Source organism: Drosophila takahashii, chromosome X (assembly GCF_030179915.1).
Source record: "Drosophila takahashii strain IR98-3 E-12201 chromosome X, DtakHiC1v2, whole genome shotgun sequence".
NCBI lineage: Eukaryota > Metazoa > Arthropoda > Insecta > Diptera > Drosophilidae > Drosophila > Drosophila takahashii.
This window is the reverse complement of record NC_091683.1, coordinates 21,436,960-21,457,230: the sequence shown is the minus strand read 5'-3', so window position 1 is coordinate 21,457,230 and position 20,271 is coordinate 21,436,960. Positions and strand designations below refer to the sequence as shown.

The window sequence follows — 20,271 nt, the reverse complement described above, 5'->3', positions numbered from 1 at the left end:
ACATTTTATTTTGAGGATTTTGGAAAATGGGGTTTAGTTATAAGGATTTTTCCAATAGGCGTTTAAATCGATAAGATAACGCTTGAAAAATTAGCTTTGGCTGGATTTGTTTTAAAATATAAAATAATCTCCTTGAGTTTATTTTTGTTTGTTTTTTACGCATTTAATTAAAATTTAACGAGGTACTTCTTATGATAAACGGAATTTGTGCTCGCTGAAAGTTTTAATTGATTTACTTTAAAAGTACCGTTAATCCCAAAGCAGAGCTTCAAGTATTTTAAAATACAAATAGGATAGCACTTTAGCTCTGATTATTTAGTAATTAATCGCATTTTATAAATTCCATTTTATTTGAATTTTATTCGTTACTACTCTGCTCGCTTTCGGTGTACTCACAGTTGCGTTCGTCACACTTCCGGTTGGCGATAACAGTGTTGGACAACTAGAAAGCTATCGATAGGATCGATGGCAGATCAGCTGATCAGAGATGTGCGATTATGTACTTTAGGGACTATAATATTTAAAAAATTATCGGAAAGCATGGAACATTACTAAACTAAATAGTTTGTCTATTAAAACGTATTCCAATCACTTTCCGTATTTCCAAGTCACCATTATTTCTTAAAGGTAAGTCAAGTATGGCAATTTGATAACGGCAAAAAAACAACACATTTCTCTTGCCAATTATTTAGTTTGGCCATTTCATTAACGGTAAAACAAATTTTTCTACTTCTTTGCTATTTCCGGTTGTGTTTTAAAAAGTTTAAATTCCAGAGCCGATGTTTTGCAAAGCATCGATGCATCGCCTAGCATCGATACCGGCATCGATTAGTATCGCCAATCGAAACATCGATTCCCGCTGCGTCGATGTACCTTTGCACCACTAACTAAACTAAAACCAAAAGCAAAAACGGCTAGAAGCGAATGCGAAGCTAGCAACAAAATGCGCAGCGCGAAACGTGTTAAATAAAGTAAAAACACACAAAATTACATATTTTTTTCGGTGTGTGCGTGCGTGTGTGTGCGGTGAGGTGAGGCAGCGAAGCCGAGGAGAGCGCAAGAGGAAGAGGAGTTTCGGTGGAGCGGAGGTGGAGCCAAGAGGAGGGGAGGAAGTAAAAGTAAAAGTGGAGTGGCGGTCTCTATACGCGTGTGTGTGTGTGTCTCGTGTGTGCTGGTGTGTGCCGAAAAGAAGTTGCAGAAAACATTACGCAAAATAGAGAAAAATAACCGCAACACAACAAAAGATATTGTGCAAACAACAAAGACGAAGGTGGCGAAGGAGAGGGGCGAGGGAGTAGGTGACGGAGAAGGAGAAGCAGAAGCAGCAGCAGAAGAGTGAAGAACCAGTGCGAGTGCGAGTGCGAGCGAGAAAGAACGACCGGCGCAATGAGCATCGTTGGCGAGAACCACCCCCTCCCACCCCCAACCCCCGCCAGCACAGTGGTGGTGTCCGCATCATCGGCAGGAGGGGGCGTCATGGGCGTAGGCGTAGGCGTAACCACAGCAAACGGACCCCGTGTCGTCACCATTTACAAAACGGAAACGGGATTCGGATTCAATGTGCGCGGTCAAGTTTCCGAGGGGGGTCAGCTGCGCTCGATCAACGGCGAGCTGTACGCCCCCCTTCAGCACGTGAGCGCCGTCCTTGAAAATGGAGCAGCCGAGAAGGCGGGCATCAAAAAGGGCGATCGCATTCTGGAGGTGTAAGTACAATCTATACAATATTATTATTATTATAGAATAAAAAGGGGAATTTTGGGGCTCTTAATGTCGGAATTTCGAAATCCCAGTTAGTAGAGCCGATCTAAAACTCCTTAAAACAACTTGTGGCAAAGTTTCATATTCCTTAGTTAAAAAAATTTACCATACATTAAATAAATAAATAATATTCACTTGATCCCTTGAAACTTCAAGTTCATTCGTTACCTAGTTATTGCAAATGACCAATTAGGAAAATGTGCAATATTTGCTTGATGCTATAACATGTTGGCCTCCTTGTTTTAAGTTAGTTTAATAGTTTTCTTTATCAAATTATAGCTCATATTAGGCATAGTTTTTAGTACAGAACCCCTGGTGCCAATGAAAAAACTTGCAAAAAGTTTGTCAAAATTCAAAGAGCAATCTGAAGAATAAGCTCTTTAAGCGCAGGGCTCAGGGTGTTGGCGTTTTTGGGGTGCCCAGGGGTTAAGTAAGTGAAGTTAACCCCCACGAAGGGCTTGCATGTCCAACCTCTGACCCCGCCCACTTTATTTGGGTGGCAAAGGGGGACGTTTTGAGGGAGTTGGAAGTGAAGTTGTAGTGGGTCAAAAATGCCCGGGAATATCAATAAACACTTTTCACTGTGTGTGTGTTCAGTATGTTGCTGTTTTTTTTGGGTGGGTGAGGTGGTTGTTGCTTCTGTTGTTGTTCTGCTGAATTTATCCAACCATTTTTGAGGGTTGCTCTCAAAAGTTTTTAAAAAGGTGAAGCACTTGAACAAGTATTATTTTTATGGGGATTATTGGATATAAATTTAAACAAAAACCGGTCTTCATACGATACTCGTACTTTTTTCTCATATAACTATCGTTTTAAATGCTAATAACCCATACAAATTAGCTAAGTTTCTTTGTAGGATAAGATTAAGTCAAGTTATTTACCTATATAGTCATATGTCATACCAACTGGAAAAAAGATATCGGGCATTCGACGATTTCTAGGAATTCCTGTTAAAATGAAACTGGAATGAGGAAGTACGACGATGGAGAAACATGAGTCAGTGGAATGTTGATAAGAAGGGAAATTTATCAATGGCCAAAAGAGTTGTTAAATGGTTTCGTTTTTGATACAAAGCATATGGTTATTATTTTATAACTAATTTAATTTCCCCCACTTGAAACCCTAGTTTCTCCTCTCTCTTCTCTTCACTCTTTTTTTGCTGTTATGTTTTCTTGAATGGCATAATATTATGACACACACACCCACAAAAGAGGTACTCATACCAACACCATCGCATGCAGGCTAATTAAAATGCTCACTTGTATTTTATTTTTTTTTTCATTTTGCATTGTTTCTTTCACTCAGCTAGTATTTTCTGTCTCTGTCTAGAAAAGCTTTTGTTTAGCATCTTTGACATTTTAGTTTCGATACCCGTTATCAGTGGACATCCTCTCTCTCTTTCCTCCTCCCCCTCTCTCTCTCCGTATTTCCCTTTCTTCACTTTCAAGGCTGTCCCCGTCCATCAATCATTTTATTTTATTTCGTTACTCATCTACAGTAAACACTCGACGCAGTGAACCAGTGTAACTTTTAATATTTTTATAGATCGTAATATTTTTTTAAAAAGGGATCTTTGGTTTAACATATTATTAATTATTTATATTATATGAATAAATTACTGAAAAAAGTACTCCCTGTATTTCGTTACTCTTGTAGTTTCATTCCATTTTCAACGTGGGTGCGGTTTCGCTCTCTCTTTCTGGCTTACAGTACCCACTATCTATCTACTCGTTTCGGGATGAAATTCAATTAATAAATTTTGCTAAAGTTTCGTCGCTCGACGACCAGCAACAACTTAATTATCATCGTCACCTTCGCTCGACGGCAACGAAAAACTCGCAAATTTTCCACACTTTTCCCCGAACTGCAAACAGAATGTGTGACGTGCAAAAGGGGGCGGTGGCGGGGGGCGTGCTTGTCTATTATGCGGCTTGTTGTGGTTGTTGTTGCTATTTGCAGTGCCCATCATTTCATTATCAGCGAAAATAACAACAACAACAACAACAACGACATAATTCGGCTGCGCGTGAGCTAACAAAAGCAGAAGCAAAGCAAAAGCAACAAAAAAGCACAAACTGCAGAGGGCAAGCAAAAAGCAGAAAGCAAAAGCAAACAAATTTGCATTTGGTTTCCGCCTTTTGCGAACCAGTTTTCAACTGGAACCCAGCGCTTAAATCCCGTTAATTTATTTCTTTTCTTTACTTTACTGGATAATAAAATACATACAAATTTGCTAAAATTTGACTAGCATTATGAATATATATATATATATATATATATATATATATTTATATATATATATTTATATATATATATATATATATATATATATATTTATATATATATATTTATATATATATATATATATATATATATATATAAGGAAAGTTTAAGAAATGTTGGTACCTACATATGTGATCTATGGCTTCTTTATAAAGTTTTAATCAAGAATCCTATTTAAATATACATATAAGATACAAAGTATTACAATAGGTAAAGCCTTAGTTACAAATCCACACCATCTTTGGGTTAAAATATATTAAAGCATACTTTTAGACGCCTTTAAAAGTGATTTCAAAATTTCGGTAAGATTCCTCTATATAAGCTACCTTGAAGCGAAAAAATGTAGTCTCCTTGTTTATAGAATCGATAAATGAAAAGATCAATAGTTCGCTTGGTTATCAGAGTAATTGTGTTGGGGGGCGTTACACCCAATAAACGTGTACATCCGCCCCTTTGCCACGCCCCACGAAACAGTTATCAGTACAGTATTTATTATAATATTTATTATAATATTTTACGACGATTATTATCGGAGTTTTCTGGACCACCAGTACTGCAGTAGTGACCACCAGTTATCCGGCAATTTATCCACATCCGTGGCCAAATCGAGTTGCGTCTGCCGCCAGAGAGTTGGTGCATCGTTGCACCGACTTCCGTTGCACCGAACGCAGTACGGATCGTTGGCAGAGCACTCCGGCACTTCGCCCTCGCATCCTCGCACCGTATAGATTCCGTCCAGCCGACTGACCACCGTGCTGACGCACAGCTCCGTGGGACTGGAGCAATTACTGGTGGTCATCGCCGAGGGCAGGTCCATGGCCGCACAGTCCGTGTCCTGATCCTGGGCATTGCAGCGATAGCAACTCCGGACGGAGTAGCGATTGCACGAGTCCGCATCACGACACAACTGGCAACTGTCGCCCAGGGCAGCAGGTGCAAAATTGGCATCCGCACAGCCACGTCGCAGGAAGGTATCTGGAAAAAACGGGGAATCGTTATATGGGATCTAGAATGTTGTAGATTTTATTTGTTAGCCTTGGGAATAAAGTAATTTCTGGTAAATTAAGAACTTTTCAAAAGTACAAATTGAAAAAAAATTAAATTTTTAGATATTAAAATTGTTTTGAACATTATTTCCGAATTTCGGTTCTTATTTTAGATTTCTTTGCCCAACCGTTTTTGCTGTCTGTTCAACTTGCCATTTTTTTGGGTGTCTATTTTATAGTAATAAATAGTTCAATATTAAAATTTTTTTTTTTTGGCCAAATGTTAGAATTGCCAAAGAAATCCCAAATTAATGATTCTAACTATTTTATTATTTTACTTTACAAAATAGTTTAATATATTTTTTTTTTTTCTCAAATGCTAAGATTACCAAAAAATAACTCCCAAATTGATGATATTAACTGCAAAAATGACTCAGATTTTGGTTTCCACCTGACTAAAACTCTTTAAAGCGATGCTTTTTGTTTGGAATTTTATTTATCGTTTCAGTGGGGTCTTTCTTTCCACCCACTCACCCTAACCTTGCTCGCAGGAATAGCAGGCCGTGGTGCCAGCTGCGCACTTTTCCGTTGGCAAATTCCGGCCCCCGCGACAATTTGGATCCGCGGTGGAATTGCAGGCGGCACAGACAATATCCTGGCAGTTGGCATTGCAGAATTCACCGTGGCATTCGCTCAGCTCGCCGGTGGGATAGAAACCCATTGTGGTGGAGCAGCCCCGCTGGAGGACCTCCGTTTGGGTGTTCCGATAGCTGTAGCAGTTCTCCCGATGTCCGTACATCACCTTGTTAACGCAGTGTGTGACAGTTGTGTTGTCCAGCGAGCACTTTGGCTGCTCCTCCTCCTCCCTGTCCACCTGATCCCTCAGGCAATCGGGATTCGGAGCCAATCGATTGTGGGTGCACTGAAGACAACGCGATTCCGTGACTGTCTTCTCCACATTGCAGCCATTGTAGTTGCACTTCAAGCAGACATGCGGACAGGTGGTCGGTAGATTGGTGTGCTCACAGCCGCGCTGGGTATTGGACAAGTGGACTACGTTCGTGTAGCAGCGATCATCCTCCCGATAAATCGGACAGGGCAACAGGTACTGCGGTCGAGTGGTCACATCGATGCAGTCCGATCCGCTGCACTGATAGCAGCGCAAGCGATCCGTGGGATAAACGTGCCGATTGCACAGGCTCGTATTGCATCGGTCGCACGGAGCGGCACAATAGCCATTGGGATAGAGTCGCGCCAGGCAGCCGCGTCGTGTGAGACCCGCCGATATGGAGGTGACGCACTCGTCGCTGGCCTGGGAACACTCCTCCACCTCCAGCTGCTGTCCGGGTCGGGTGGCGCATTCCGAATCCTCGGCCGAATCGCAGGCATAGCATTCCAGGGAGTCGACAATGGCCAGACCCAGGATGAGTAGGCCACAAACCACAAGGAATGGCAGTTGGTCTCGGTCTCGTCGCTTCCCGGCCATCGTTCTAAACGGTTTCAAATTGCCGGACAAACTGTTGCGGACAAACTGTCGCGGACAAAGAACTAGTTGCCAGTGGTATAATGCAGGCTGCGGACTACGATTAGATTAGCCATTTGAATCTCAAGTGGTGGTTCCAAGTTCGCACTGATTGGTCCGGATAAGTTTTCGAATTGGGTATTTCTTTGTGGCTCCCAAAATGGGCTGAAGATTGCACTCCTCGAGTGCTGACTGGCTCTGGAAATTTAGAAACCCAAAGAAAATGAACTAGATTATAAAGAGATACAAGAGAGAACGTTATATTGAGATTGAGATATGCAGGCAGCAATGCAAGCAGTCGCTTGAAAGTGGCGCCATCTGTGGGAAAATTATTACTTGCATTATTTGTTCATAACTTTTTAATGAATGGTCCGATTTTAAAATTTTTTTTTACATTTCGATAGGTATAAATAAGCAATACAAAGTGACATCTACACTTTTACAAAATCTGTAAAGATGTCGTATTTTTTTTAAAGGTCCTTTACATTAAAAATTAAATATAATTATTATGAGATACATTTGATCACTTTATCAATCAGTTTAGTGATTATAATTAATACGTCCCTTTAATCGTTTGCCCAAGTGTTCATTCACATCATTCAGCAGCTGTTTGTTGTCCAATTTAATTGCCTTTGATGGTGCGGAATAAACTTGAAATGTAATCTAATCAATTTAATGTTGATTTTTGCCCTCACTTTACACACATTGGGCAATTAAAAATAATAAACTTTGGCAAAAGAAAACACACAATTTGCCTGAGAATTTAACCCACATTGCAGCGGAGAAAGTTTCACACCCCCACTTTGCAATGCTTTGTTGTCCATTTAAATTGAATAAATAAATTCCTTGGACAATTTGTGTATGCTACGTTGAGAACTTCGTTGTGTTGTTGACTGAATTAACTCATACATGAAGCGTAATTCATTCCAACGAGAAAATGGGCCATCAATTACTTAGGTCGCTTAGGCAGTTACTTAGTTTTCGACTAAGTTGTTGAACTTTTCGGCTGATTTAATGGGACAACCAAATATGTGCACTTCAAAAGTGAACTTGCATTTGTCAAGTATTTGATTGTCGTCCCATTGTTCAAGAACGAGGGTTCGTTGACCCTCGTTGGGTTCAGGATTAATCGTGAAGAGGGTTTGATGACTAGCCGAACCCTTTCAGAGCGGCCTTTTGAGACATCGCTCGATGAAAACAGGACACTGAACGGATACTCTGGGATACATGACATAATTGAGGACCCCAAGGACCGAGCCCCCCCCACATATGTATATTCCAACTGAATCTTTTGTGCACGTCGCCTTGCACTTGGCCATCTCTCAGTGCACTCGGCATTGTACTTGCGACTGGGAGGTTGGAGAGGTCGTGGGTGGTGGGGTGGTTCTAAGGTTGTGGGATTCGATCAATGGGGATTATTAACTATTTTCAGCTTGCCTTTCGTTTCGCCTTCTTAGCTTTAGTCGTTAAAAAAATCTACAACAGCCCTGCCAACGCAAAAAATCGCATTTAAAAATTTAAACAATAAAATAAAACTGGAAAGTAGGGGAAAATACGTGACATTTATACAAATTAAAAATTTAAAAAAAAGATAAAATTTTGTTAAAAAGAAAAAAAAACCTACTTACAAGATATAACCAACCTGTACAGCATTTCTTCCAGTGTATATCAAGATACACGAAAAAATTCCAACCAAAGAATACCGAGAACAACTTTGCAGGTATTGCAAACAATAAAAAAAAAAAGAAACTTGATTGAAACCAAGAGGAACAATTGCATCTTGAGCCGGAAATTTCCTTCACTTTTTTCCCCCTCTTTTATCTGTACGCTTTTTTTTCCAACTCCTGCGCTTTCATCCTATTACTCCCAAGGTATTTTCCCTTCGCAAATATGTACGTACTACGTAGTACATACGTTTTTCGTATGTACAAGTTTAAGCAAACAATTTAAAGTTCATCTTGTCGGGCTAAAAACTAAATTGAGTGTTAAGAAGCCTTTAAACACGCAAGTGGCAGACAATTTCCCAACTCAAACTTGGTCGAATGTTTTTGTGGCATATGGCTTGAGTTATTGAAGGGTCATTAGCTGATTTGTAGCCGAACCATATGAACTGATCCACCTAGAAGGAGCTCGAGTTACTGCATTTTTACAATTTATTTGAACTTGTGTGCTACCCACGAGTGTGGGGGTTAAACAAGACTTATTAAAGTGTACCTATAAAATAGGAGTATTTTTTTCCTAGAGGTTTAAACTGCAGACAATATGGTATGCCATAGAAATCTGAACTCAAAAACCAAAATTCGGGAATAAATAGTAGTTATAAATAAAGCAAAATAATAGAAAAATAAATCACAAGCCTCTTAAACTTATCTAACTATAACTATAAAAGTGGAGAATTTTTTACCGGAGGTTGAAAGTGCAGAGAATACGGTTTGACATATGAAACTTAAATACAAAACCGAAATTCAAGAATTATTCGTAGGATATAACAACAAAGTCTTTTTGAAAAAGAAGACATTTTTTTATTTCCCAAAATAAATGTAATATTTTATATTGGGTATTGTTTAATCGAGGCCTTTGCCTTCAAGTCGTCCTGCATGTTTTTTTTTATGCTGCCACGAATTTGTGTTTGCGGTTTGGTTCTGTGTCAATGTTGTTACCATTGTTGTTGTTGTTGCTGTTGGTTTGTGGCATATGCCCCGACAATAATCAATAGATTTACGTCACTGGATGGACTTGGATTGGATGGGATGGGGAGTGCGATGTCGATGTGGTCGTCGTTGCTTTGGTTGTTATTTTTGTTGTTTCGGCTTGGATGCCTGGCTCTGGCTGGCCCACATTTCCGCATTTCCTAGAGTTCGGTGGCGGTTTCAGGTTTTCATGTTTTCAGGTTTCACTTTTCGGTTTCATTCGGACTAAACTAAGCCAGAAATAAACATGACGGGGGAAAAATGGGAAAGGGAAACGGGGGACGGGAACGATTTCGAGTTCAATTTAAGGGGGGAAGTGGTGGAGAAAAACACATCAAACAGAAACAGAAAACGAGTATTAAGCAATGGAAGGACACTTGTTAAGCACTCATGTCAAGTCCTCCAACGGATTCCTGTTCGGGCTTAATTAATTTTCGATTTCCATTCCCGTTAATGGAATTACATTTCACTTGCAAGTAGCGAGAGTACGTGATGTCCAAGGTAAATTAAATATAAACATCGATTGCAGACTGCAGCCAGCTTTGTTCGCTGATTGCGAATCCAGGGGGATGGGTTGGGATATTCATTCGCCTACAGATAGATACAGATATATATTGTATTTGCTCTCCACATTTCTCGGCATATTTTTAGATATTTAAATCCACTCTATATAGCCTATATATGTGCGAATTATATTTTCATCTCGGCCGCAACTATTAAAAGTCTTTGTATAAACATTTTCTTCGATTTTATTATTTGTTCGTCGTGTCTGGCAAATATTTATTCGATTTGCTCAGCTTAAACAATTGCATTCCCCGTAAATGGCCCATACCCCATATTGCCATATCCCATACTATATATGCCACCGCACAGTCGCATTACCATGTCCAATTAGTGCTGGAGGAAAGCACACAAATCGCGAATAAACATTGACCGAAATGAATATAGAAATCGCATTAGTATTTGCCCAAGACAGTTGCTTTTTGGCCTATCAACTTTCGTGATACCTTGTAAAAAGTAGAGCTGGAAAATTATCGATATTTTCGATTTTCGATTCGATAATTCCGATGTTTTTAAGGAGAAACATACTTGATATCAATATTACATTTTTTTTTTTTAGTAATTTGTATTTCACTTTTAAAATCTCCTAAAAAAGGTTGAAAAAAAAAGTTAATAAATGTAATTAATTTAAATCATAAATATTCAAGAACAACATCAAGTTCAAAATCCTAGCTACAAATTAATTATGACTGGAAATGATTTATTTATTTTTCCCTTTGCTTTTCACCCTGTTGAAACAATTAAAAATGTTCTCGTGGGCCAAGTAAATATCAATCGATATGAGAATGCCCTCAGGAGCTGGTAGTAATAACGCCCCCAGATGTTGTTTCACATGTCCCATTCTGTGGGTGGCCGCCCCACTGTGCAGCGCCCCACTTGTCCCACTGTGCGCCAATTTACAAGCTTTTCTCGGCCTCCTCTTTTTTTCGCCCGTCTACACTTTAGCTTTATTCACACCCGCAAATATGCAGTTTAAGATAGCTCAAATGCCGCAAATTAAAACTCCAACAATCGGGGAAAAATGATATAGTCTCTCTCGTTAAACAAGAAAACATTCGCCGCATATTGTCGGACACAATTAAGAGGGAAAGGCATTTGCATTCGCCTATAAATAAATGCATAGATAGCTTTGTGTTTCTCTCTCGATGTTGTTGTGGTTGCTGTTGTTTTTGTTTAGCTTTTGTCTTGGCTGCCTTGTATCTGTATTTGTTTTTCGCTTTTTTAACTATTTTTACCGAGTGGCTGGCTGGGAAACAGGTTTCCGGAGTGGAGTAGAGTCTCGTCTTGTCTTGTCTTGGCTTAAGTTGCAGATTCAGATTCAGTTTCAGGCTTTCAGCTGTCTGCGCCTGTCTCCTGCACTGAATCGCCACCTCCTCCACTTCCCCAAACAACCACTTTATCGGCCATTATACGAGATGGTATCCATCCAGTATTATGGTATGCCTGATTTCTGGATTTCTGATTCCTGGATTTCTGATTTCTGACATGTCGCCATGTGAGTCACGCTGCAAGGCCCTCTGGAGCTTTTCAAGCGTTCCTCCACAGTGCGTCACATTGTGGCGATTTATTTATTTATTTGTATTTTATTTACTTTACTTTTTTACTTACTCTCGGATGGCACGGATGGCAAATTGCAAACCGGAAAGACGACGACAAAGACTCCACCGGCAAAGTGGAGGAACTCGATGAATGGATGTGGATGTGGGTGTTGTGGATGTGAATGTGAAAGTGGGTGTGGGCTGTTGGATACTTTGCGCTTATCAAAGGCCATTCGTTGTTCCCTTTTTATTGCTATCAACTTGATTTCACTTAATATGATTCTTGGTCGTGTAAATAACATTTTTGCTACTTGTTGTCGTTCCAATTTCATTCTCCAGGCACCCACTTAATTCAATTGATTTTCTTGTACTCTCTGTGGGCAATGCAATGAATATTTCTCCACTCTGTTCTATAATTTAGTTAAATAGGAGACTTGGACTATATATAAAAAAAAAAACGGGATCAAGTCGATATGAGCATGATATATTTCTGGTATTTATATTTATTCTCTCAATTCGAAATAGAGCGCAATAGTGCTTAAAGTTACATGAGTGGGAGGGAGATACCACACTTGCGAAATTCGAAATGATGCTTACATTTCGAGATTATCTAGTAAAAATTGATACCACATAATATCAAATCGATCATCGTTTCATATAAAGTTGTTTTTGTTGGTGTACCAACATTAATTGTATTACTAAAATGAGTTTATTAAATTCAATTTGCTTTCCCTATCTTTTTCTCTGCCTGTCCAACCTTCAGGTTCAGTCGAGAGCTTCGATCCTAGATAGATACGATACGTGGTTCCAACTTGACCCGAATCAAAACGAATCGAATCGAGTCCAGAGTCGTCGTCTTATCAACGCTGCACCGATGTCAATGCATCCATTATCGACGCTATCTCTGCCGGGCTCCCACTGTTATTATTTTCGCTTAAATTGATCTGTGGTCGATGGCAACGCCTTTAATTCGCCTGCGACGATCGTTCAGAATTGATTCCATTCTTGGTTTTTAATTCCCGGCAAAATGTTGCCTTTTCATTCCGTTCAGTTTGCCCAGTTGACAGCTTTGGAGAAACGCTGTCTTCGGTTGGTTTAAGCTAAAGATCCAATATTAATATTATTATATCCTATTATAATGTAATATCAATTTGTAAAGAATTACATCTTAATGCTTCTCTCTATTCTCTTGCAGAAATGGCGTCAGCGTGGAGGGAGCCACACACAAACAGGTCGTGGATCTGATCAAATCCGGCGGTGACTGCCTAACCCTGACGGTGATATCGGTGACACAGCAGGTGAGTGAAAATATAGATATATATCCTTTGGAATACGATGAAATCTATGATTTTACTATAATTATTGAAAATAAAATATAAAAGGATATTTAAAAACATAATAAAATATTTATAAAGTAAATATACAGTAATTACATTTAAACCTATATTAATCTTGGTTATATAAAAATAAACAAATATTTTAATGCTGAATTTTTTACTATAATTATTAAAAAAATACAAAAGTATTAAAAAAACGTAAAAATAATTTAAAGAATATTGTCTTTTCGATTTATTCTATATTTATCTACTTAAAATAAATATACAAATATTCTTTGGAAGAAGGGTTTTTATGCTTGTCAAATATATTTATATTTTGTCTACTTTCCGATAAAGTCTCTATTCTTACACTAATAAAATATCTGTGGATATACAAAAAATAGTAAAAAATATTTCCATTTGTAATATGTATTAATTCCATTTGAATCTCTTTATATCTATTTTTAGGAGGCCGATCGACTGGAGCCGCAGGAGGATCAGAGCGGCTACTCCTACATTGATTACTCGGACAAACGCTCGCTGCCCATTAGGTGAGTTCCCCCGCCACACAGGAAATTAACCCAGAAGAATATTTAATAATTTTAATTAAATTTTGTATTTTTTAGCATACCCGACTATGGGATCGTGAACCGGAATGGCGAGCGGTACATCGTCTTCAATATACACATGGCCGGCAGGCAGCTGTGCTCGCGTCGCTATCGGGAGTTCGCCAACCTGCACTCGCTGCTGCGCAAGGAGTTCTCCGGCTTCAACTTCCCCAAGCTGCCCGGCAAATGGCCCTTCCAGCTGAGCGAACAGCAGCTGGACACGCGGCGCCGCGGTCTGGAGCAATATCTGGAGAAGGTGTGCGCGGTGCGGGTGATTGCCGAAAGCGATGCTGTGCAGGATTTCCTCACCGACACCGAGGACGATATATCCGCCTCGCCGGTGGACATCAAGGTGATGCTGCCCGATCACGAGGTGAGCACCGTGTCGGTGAAGAAGTCCTCCAATGCCCAGGTGGTGTGGGAGATTCTGGTGCAGCGCGCCAATCTCACCGCCTACACGCAGCAGTATTTCTACCTGTTCGAAATAGTCGAGTACAACTTCGAGCGGAAGCTGCAGCCGCACGAGATTCCGCATCAGTTGTACGTGCAGAACTACAGTACCGCCTCGTCCACCTGCCTGTGCGTCCGCCGCTGGCTCTTCTCGGTGGCCAAGGAGCTGACGCTGCCGGACGGCGAACAGGCTGGCCGGTTTGTCTTCTATCAGGCGGTCGACGAGGTGAATCGCGGCAACATCCGGGCCGATGGCCGCCTGTACGAGCTGAAGGCGCTGCAGGACGCCAAGAAGGCCGGCGACTATCTGGCTTTGGCCCGCACACTGCCAGGATACGGGGACGTTGTCTTCCCCCACTGCTCCTGTGATAGTCGCAAGGAGGGACACGTGGTGCCCGCCGTGGGTGAGTGATTTCTGGACTTTATTGTTTAATCGAAACCATTTTGAAAGGCTACACATATTTTTAAAAAATTCGTATGAAAAATATTCAAGATAAGGCTCCTTTTATAGTGAATTTAATTAAAACGTCCATAAATTCGAGATATCTATTGAAAATTTGTTCCTTAAATTTAACAGGCTAATTTTAATGCTCAACAAATTTTTAATAAACTCTTATGAAAGATATTCAAGATTGGGCTCCATTTTATAGGGAATTTAAATTAAATTTCACAACCTAGAATCGCCCATAAATTCGTAAAATAAATATTCAAGATATAAATTAAAATTAAATTTAAAGGCTCAACAAATCTGTAATAAATTCTTATGAAAAATATTGAAGATAAGGCTCCATTTCATAGTGAATTTAAATTTAATTTCACAGCCTTGAAACGTCCATTAATTCGTATAATAAATATTCGAGATATAAATTAAAATTAAATTTAAAGGGCTCAACAAATCTGTAATAAATTCTTATGAAAAATAAGATAAGGCTCAATTTCATAGTGAATTTAAATTAATTTTCACAACCTTGAAACGCTCATTTATTCGCATAATAAATAATCGAGATATCTATTGAAAATTCGTTCCTTAAATTTAACAGGCTAATTTTGATGCTCAACAAATTTGTAATAAATTATTATGAAAAATATTCAAGATAAGGCTCCATTTCATATAAAATAACTAAATTAAATTGCACAACCTTGAAACGTCTATAAATTCGTAAAATAAATATTCGATATTAAAAATTTGTTCACCAAATTTAAAGACTCAACAAATCTGTAAAAAATTCTTATGAAAAATATTCAAGATAAGGCTCCATTTCATATGAAATAATTGAATTAAATTTCATAACCTTGAAACGCCCATAAATTCGTATAATAAATATTCGAGATAAGGCAACAATTATTGAAAATTTGTTCCTTAAAGTTAACAGGCCATTTCTCTCCCTAATGTATTTATGTTCATAAAACTATTCAAGATAAGGCTCGAAAACACATAAAAATTGATGATTGTGGTCTTTGGAATGCCAGAAATCGACTATACGATTTTATAAACTCTTTTGTGAGCCTAGGGATTTAGGACCGAAATTTAAAAATGCCTTTTTAAGTGGTTTTCGTTGCCCCGTTTAATTAATTACAGCCTTCACTCTTAATAACTCTGATTTCTTGACAGGCATGAAGAGCTTTCGGCTGCACGCCTGCCGTGAGGATGGCTCGCTGGAGGCGCAAATGGTCGAGCTGACCTGGGATAGCATCACGCGCTCCGAGAGCGACGAGGAGTCCATGTCATTCTGCTTTCAGTACAATCGTCCAGATAAGCCAGCGCGTTGGGTTAAAGTCTACACGCCATATGTATGTCGGATCGTTAAAAACTCGAATATAGTGCGCAGCTTGACTCTAGATTTAAACCCTTTTTCGTGGCTTTAAAGGTTATTTATTTATATTTATAGGCCGAGACCTTTTCTAAAAGTATTTCTTATTAATATGAAAGCTAATTGTTTTAAAATAAGATTATTGTGGCTTTAATGATTATTAACAATAAGCCCAGACCTTCTCTAAAAGTATTTCTTATTAACATAAAATCTAATTGCCTTCAAAATAAGCAAATCAAAACGTCTTAGCCACATAAATACAATTAGACAATGAGTATTTTGGGTTAATTACAAATGCAGATAATTAATTTTATGTGGCATCGAACACACAGTCACATTCCATAGACAAATGTGGCTTTATCTAATTGCAGGGTTGTTGATTAGTGAAGAGGTCAGCTGCGCACTATATAAACCACAAATCCATGCCACACACCCAAATGAAATGCATTTAATTAATATTGTCTTCCATCCTGCAGCATGCATTCCTTGCGGACTGCTTTGATCGCATCATGGAGGAGCGAAAATGGGACGACAGCGGCGACTAGGGAAGGCGAAAGGCGCTGCAGAGGGAGAAGGAGGAGCAGAGGGAGCCAGTGGAGCAGGAGAAGGAGCAGCAAAGGCGGCGTCGACGGCAGGAAGCACAGATAAAACAACCCAGTACCATACCGAACATCACCAGGCGGGCCGAGGCATTGCACATTGTTCGTTAGTGGGTCGGCGGGTGAACCATTCGTTGACCTCTCCGCTTCTAAACCCACACCACATCCACACCTCCTTCGGTTAGCTTGCCATAATCCGGCAGCTCAGTTCGAGGGCTCCGGAATCTGTGGACTCAGATTCGTGCTCTTGCCCACTGCTGCACCCAAAGTCTAAAGCCTCACCCATATATATTGTAAAGTATATTTGGCACTGATATATATATATTACATTTATATAATTTGTACATTGACAAGCAATTGCAATCGCCTTGGCTCTCGGCGCTCCAATTTGGGATGCGGATGGGATGGAGTTGGAGTTGGAAAATGTTAACAGCAGCAACAAAAATGTTTCAAATGTTTTCGGCACTTAGCACATAGAGCAAAAACACAGGCACCAATTTAGATCAAGCAGAACCGACGATTCTCATTATACAATATATATATATATATATAAAATTATAAATATATATATATATACACATAACTCACAGACACGCATACATTATAAAGAAAAAGGAAAAAATATATAGAAGAATATATTTAAGCCAACCTCAGCGTAATATTTAATTCATAATTCTCCAAATACCCTTTGTTCCGTTTTTGTTTGTATATTTTGCTCATAGGAAAAAGGCAGCGGCTAAAAGGAAAAATCTATGAAGAGTAAATTGTAAAAAGTCAATTTTAATTATACACAAATATACATACATCATATATATATACATATACATAAATGTTTAGCAAACACATCGAGAAGCATTGATCATTTATTTATTTGTATGTACGTACTACGTAGGAAGGCCTAGAAACAAACTCAACTGAACGCAACCGAAATCAGAATCAGAAAGTCAGCCAAGAGTGAACGAAATAGAAAAGCGGGTTGGCAACAAGCAAATGCAAATGCTAAACGAAACAATATAAACTTAACAGATAACTAAAAACTAAAGCGATGAAATGTTGAAAATATTGTACTCATTCGAAAACGAAAAACAGAAAACTTTCTATAGAAATTGTTAGTTAAATTTAAGGTAACGTTAATAGTTATTGAACAAATGCGAAAACGAGACTCAAAACTCAGCAAAACTCAAAACCGAACTCAAAAATTAACCTAGACAGAGACGGCAGGCGGGCAAAAGAAAGAGAGAGAGATAGAGCGACATAACACAAATAGCAAAAATGGCGGTGGAAAACCGAGCTTTCTTTCACGTCGAAAAACCCACAAAAATCACAAAAAAACCACAAACATTTTCACACGAATTAAGGCAGAACATAATTACACACCCGCATACTTATAGAATGGCATATAGGCATACATTTATCAACGATGCAAGTGACGTCTGCTTGTGATATTTACAATTTACACAATTATTACAATTAATTTTATTACGATTATATTATTTAATGGATTCCATATCTCTTTCGTATCTGTATTGGATTTGTTAATCTCTCAATGTGCGTAGTCTACGTAATGTATTTATTATGTTTAGTTATATAGTTCTACGATAATGTGAATTTAAAATTATGTTTACTCTTATTTAGCCTTTTTTTTTGTTTGTCTCTTTTTGGCCATTTACATGTAGCAAGCGCTTACTTTAGATTTGTGTGTATTCCATATAATAATTAATAATACTATACAACTAACTCCGCTCTGTCGTTATTTATTTATTGATTATTGTTTCCGTTTCTGTGTCACGTGACTGTTGAGCAAAACGAAAAAAGATGTTGGGCGTCTCGGGGACCGCGATGACAGCTAGAAGCGAAGTATATCGAAAAAATATATACGCTAACAAAAAGATACATTCCCAAAAATAAATACGAAAATAATTATCGATGTTTTCTTACACATTTAATACGGCAACCAAAACGCGGCAACAAATAAGCAAAACGACAAATTAAAAATACAAATAAAAATAAAAGCGTATAAGAACTGGAAAATTCATCAAATGTTTAAGTGTACAACTAAACTAAATGAACAAATTTAACAAATTTATTGAAAACAAAAATAATAAAAACAAATTGCATTTTTCCCCTTTTCAAAATTACTTAAAGAATATCTTGTGCGGCGGCGGTGTTTCAAATCGATAGTAAAAAGACTATGTAAAATCTAAGATTATTTTGATTAAACAAAAAGTAATTAAATACTTTTTCATAACTTAATTTAAAGAACTTAATTTTACATAGTCTGCAGAAGAATAGCAAACATTTTCTAGGATTTAATTGATGGCTTATGGCAGATCCTGGTTTGTATTTGGCTGGTTCTTTTTTACAGATTACATAAATATATCTACAAATCTACCTAAGAAATTGTGGCAAAAAACCAATGAAATCATCGAAAATTCACCGTAAAGGCTGTAAGTGCCAAATATAAAAATAATTCAAACTTATTGAAAATATTCGCACACTTTTCGAGAGTTGACCAACTTTGATGGTGACTTTGAATCGCGAGCTGCATTTCAATTATCTGGTTTCAATAATTCTCAACTCGGGCATCGCTTCATGGCATTATAACGAGGCGAATAAGTGTTTATTAATTCGCAATCGAAGTGGATTTTTGCAATTCGCTTACATCTGTTGGTAGAGTGTTAGCCTAGTGCCTTTTCACGTGAAACAATGAAACCTCTTAATAAAAGATAAATATTATAATTCAAATATATTTTATTGCATTAGGGAGCCCATCTTTTAAAAGTTAATTTTTAAATTCAACGCTCTCTTTTAGAGGTTAAATTTAAAGACGCTTTTCGTAAAAAAATGTTAAAATTGTTTATTAAATATTCTTATATTAAATATATATTTGGTCCTATTGATTTTTATGTGAAAGTTGCATCCAAATTAGTTAAACGAGTCTCACGTTATGCATTTTTTCCATACATTTTTTTTTGGCTTCTATATCAAAATGTAAATTTTTTGAATTTTTCAGAGAAGTTACCCCAAACTACGAGAGACCCTTAAAGAAAGCATACATTTCTCTGAAAGATTTGACCCATTGGGTACTTATTTTTAACCCGACTGTAGTGGCTTTTATCAGGAGCTGTAAAAGCTGAATGGTTATGCCGGTTTTTTTGTTTCACTAAATCGTTTTATTACCGGCTCGAATATGTGATTCTGTCTGATTGTTTACGTACGTTGTTTGGGTACAGTGCTCATTGGCTATTAAACATAGCATAGATTTTTAAAAATTAAATTTCAATTCAAAAAATAATAAACACCTCTGATAATAAAAAGAAAACAAAAACAAATATTATAAATATTAATTTAAGGCTGTTTCTTTAATTTTTAATATATTAGTGAAATAAAAATTAGTACACAGATAAAAAAAATTCAAAAAATGTATAGTATTAAATAATGTTTGATATATGATACTTAAAATGAAAACTTCACATTTCCTGATATTTTACCGGAAGCGTTAACTTTTCCAGATATTCCAGTACCTCTGCCATCTCCTCTTCTTCCCTTTTTTGTTGCGTTGATCATAAATATAGCTCAATCGTCAAATATTTGCCCACTTCGAGAGAATTTATGAGTGTAATTTGTTAAACAATATTGCGAATTAGTTGTACCATTCCGGGCCCCGTGAGATTATTATTCCGAGCAGGGGATGTGCCTATGGGAAAGGGGGCGGGGGTGTATGGATGTGGGTGAGTGGGTTGGTTTTGTTTACCTTATCAGGTAACACATGTAATTATTAAAAACCGCTCGTTGCCGCCGCTCGATTCAATCGATCGGATCGGCCGACGAACGAGTTTGGCTCTTGACTTTGTCAGTTGATTAATTTTAGTGTTTGATTTTTTTTTTATATTTCGTTTACGCTTATTGCTGAAACAAGGTCGAGAATTTTGCGGGAGAGAGCGAGAGATTACCGCCTAATTAGCTGGGCAAACAAATGCGATCCACGAAATGGGCTTATGGTTAAGAAAGCGAATTTAATTAACTGAATCAATAGGACAACACAGTCGTCGAGTTCAAACAGCAGTTGCGAAAAGGTGTCCCCGAGGGGGGAGTTGGGGGGCGGATCAGCTATATCTGCGTAACCAGTGCACTACGATTAAAAATACA

At 38.1% G+C, this 20,271-nt stretch overlaps 2 protein-coding genes across 3 annotated transcripts; one reads left to right on the top strand and one right to left on the bottom strand.

Annotated features, from left to right (window-relative positions):
* The first annotated feature begins 865 nt into the window (after positions 1–865).
* On the top strand, positions 866–18,257 carry Snx27 (sorting nexin 27). Of its 2 annotated transcripts, none has more exons than XM_017153696.3 (6): positions 866–1,703; positions 12,534–12,636; positions 13,123–13,205; positions 13,281–14,116; positions 15,325–15,503; positions 16,000–18,257. In XM_017153696.3, the coding sequence occupies exons 1-6, from the start codon at positions 1,387–1,389 to the stop codon at positions 16,066–16,068; spliced, it is 1,587 nt and encodes a 528-aa protein (XP_017009185.1). In that variant the 5' UTR covers positions 866–1,386; the 3' UTR covers positions 16,069–18,257. The 2 variants fall into 2 exon arrangements, with proteins under 2 accessions (XP_017009185.1, XP_017009187.1); XM_017153698.3 differs by lacking the exon at positions 866–1,703 and adding an exon at positions 12,335–12,427.
* On the bottom strand, positions 4,512–6,936 carry LOC108065636 (uncharacterized). Its single transcript, XM_017153699.3, has 2 exons — positions 5,568–6,936; positions 4,512–5,016 (listed from the first exon to the last, which is right to left on the bottom strand). Exons 1-2 carry the CDS (start codon positions 6,511–6,513, stop codon positions 4,568–4,570), a joined length of 1,395 nt encoding a protein of 464 aa, XP_017009188.2. The 5' UTR covers positions 6,514–6,936; the 3' UTR covers positions 4,512–4,567.
* Positions 18,258–20,271: the final 2,014 nt, after the last annotated feature.

Bases quoted from the DNA above. Each gene is read 5' to 3' on its own strand.
- Snx27 (XM_017153696.3), top strand. From the start codon at position 1,387: ATGAGCATCGTTGGCGAGAACCACCCCCTCCCACCCCCAACCCCCGCC. The intron at 1,704-12,533 runs GTAAGTACAATC...ATTCTCTTGCAG, and splicing joins GGCGATCGCATTCTGGAGGT to AAATGGCGTCAGCGTGGAGG. The intron at 13,206-13,280 runs GTGAGTTCCCCC...TGTATTTTTTAG, and splicing joins AAACGCTCGCTGCCCATTAG to CATACCCGACTATGGGATCG.
- LOC108065636 (XM_017153699.3), bottom strand. From the start codon at position 6,513: ATGGCCGGGAAGCGACGAGACCGAGACCAACTGCCATTCCTTGTGGTT. The intron at 5,017-5,567 runs GTTAGGGTGAGT...CGTTTTTTCCAG, and splicing joins CTGCTATTCCTGCGAGCAAG to ATACCTTCCTGCGACGTGGC.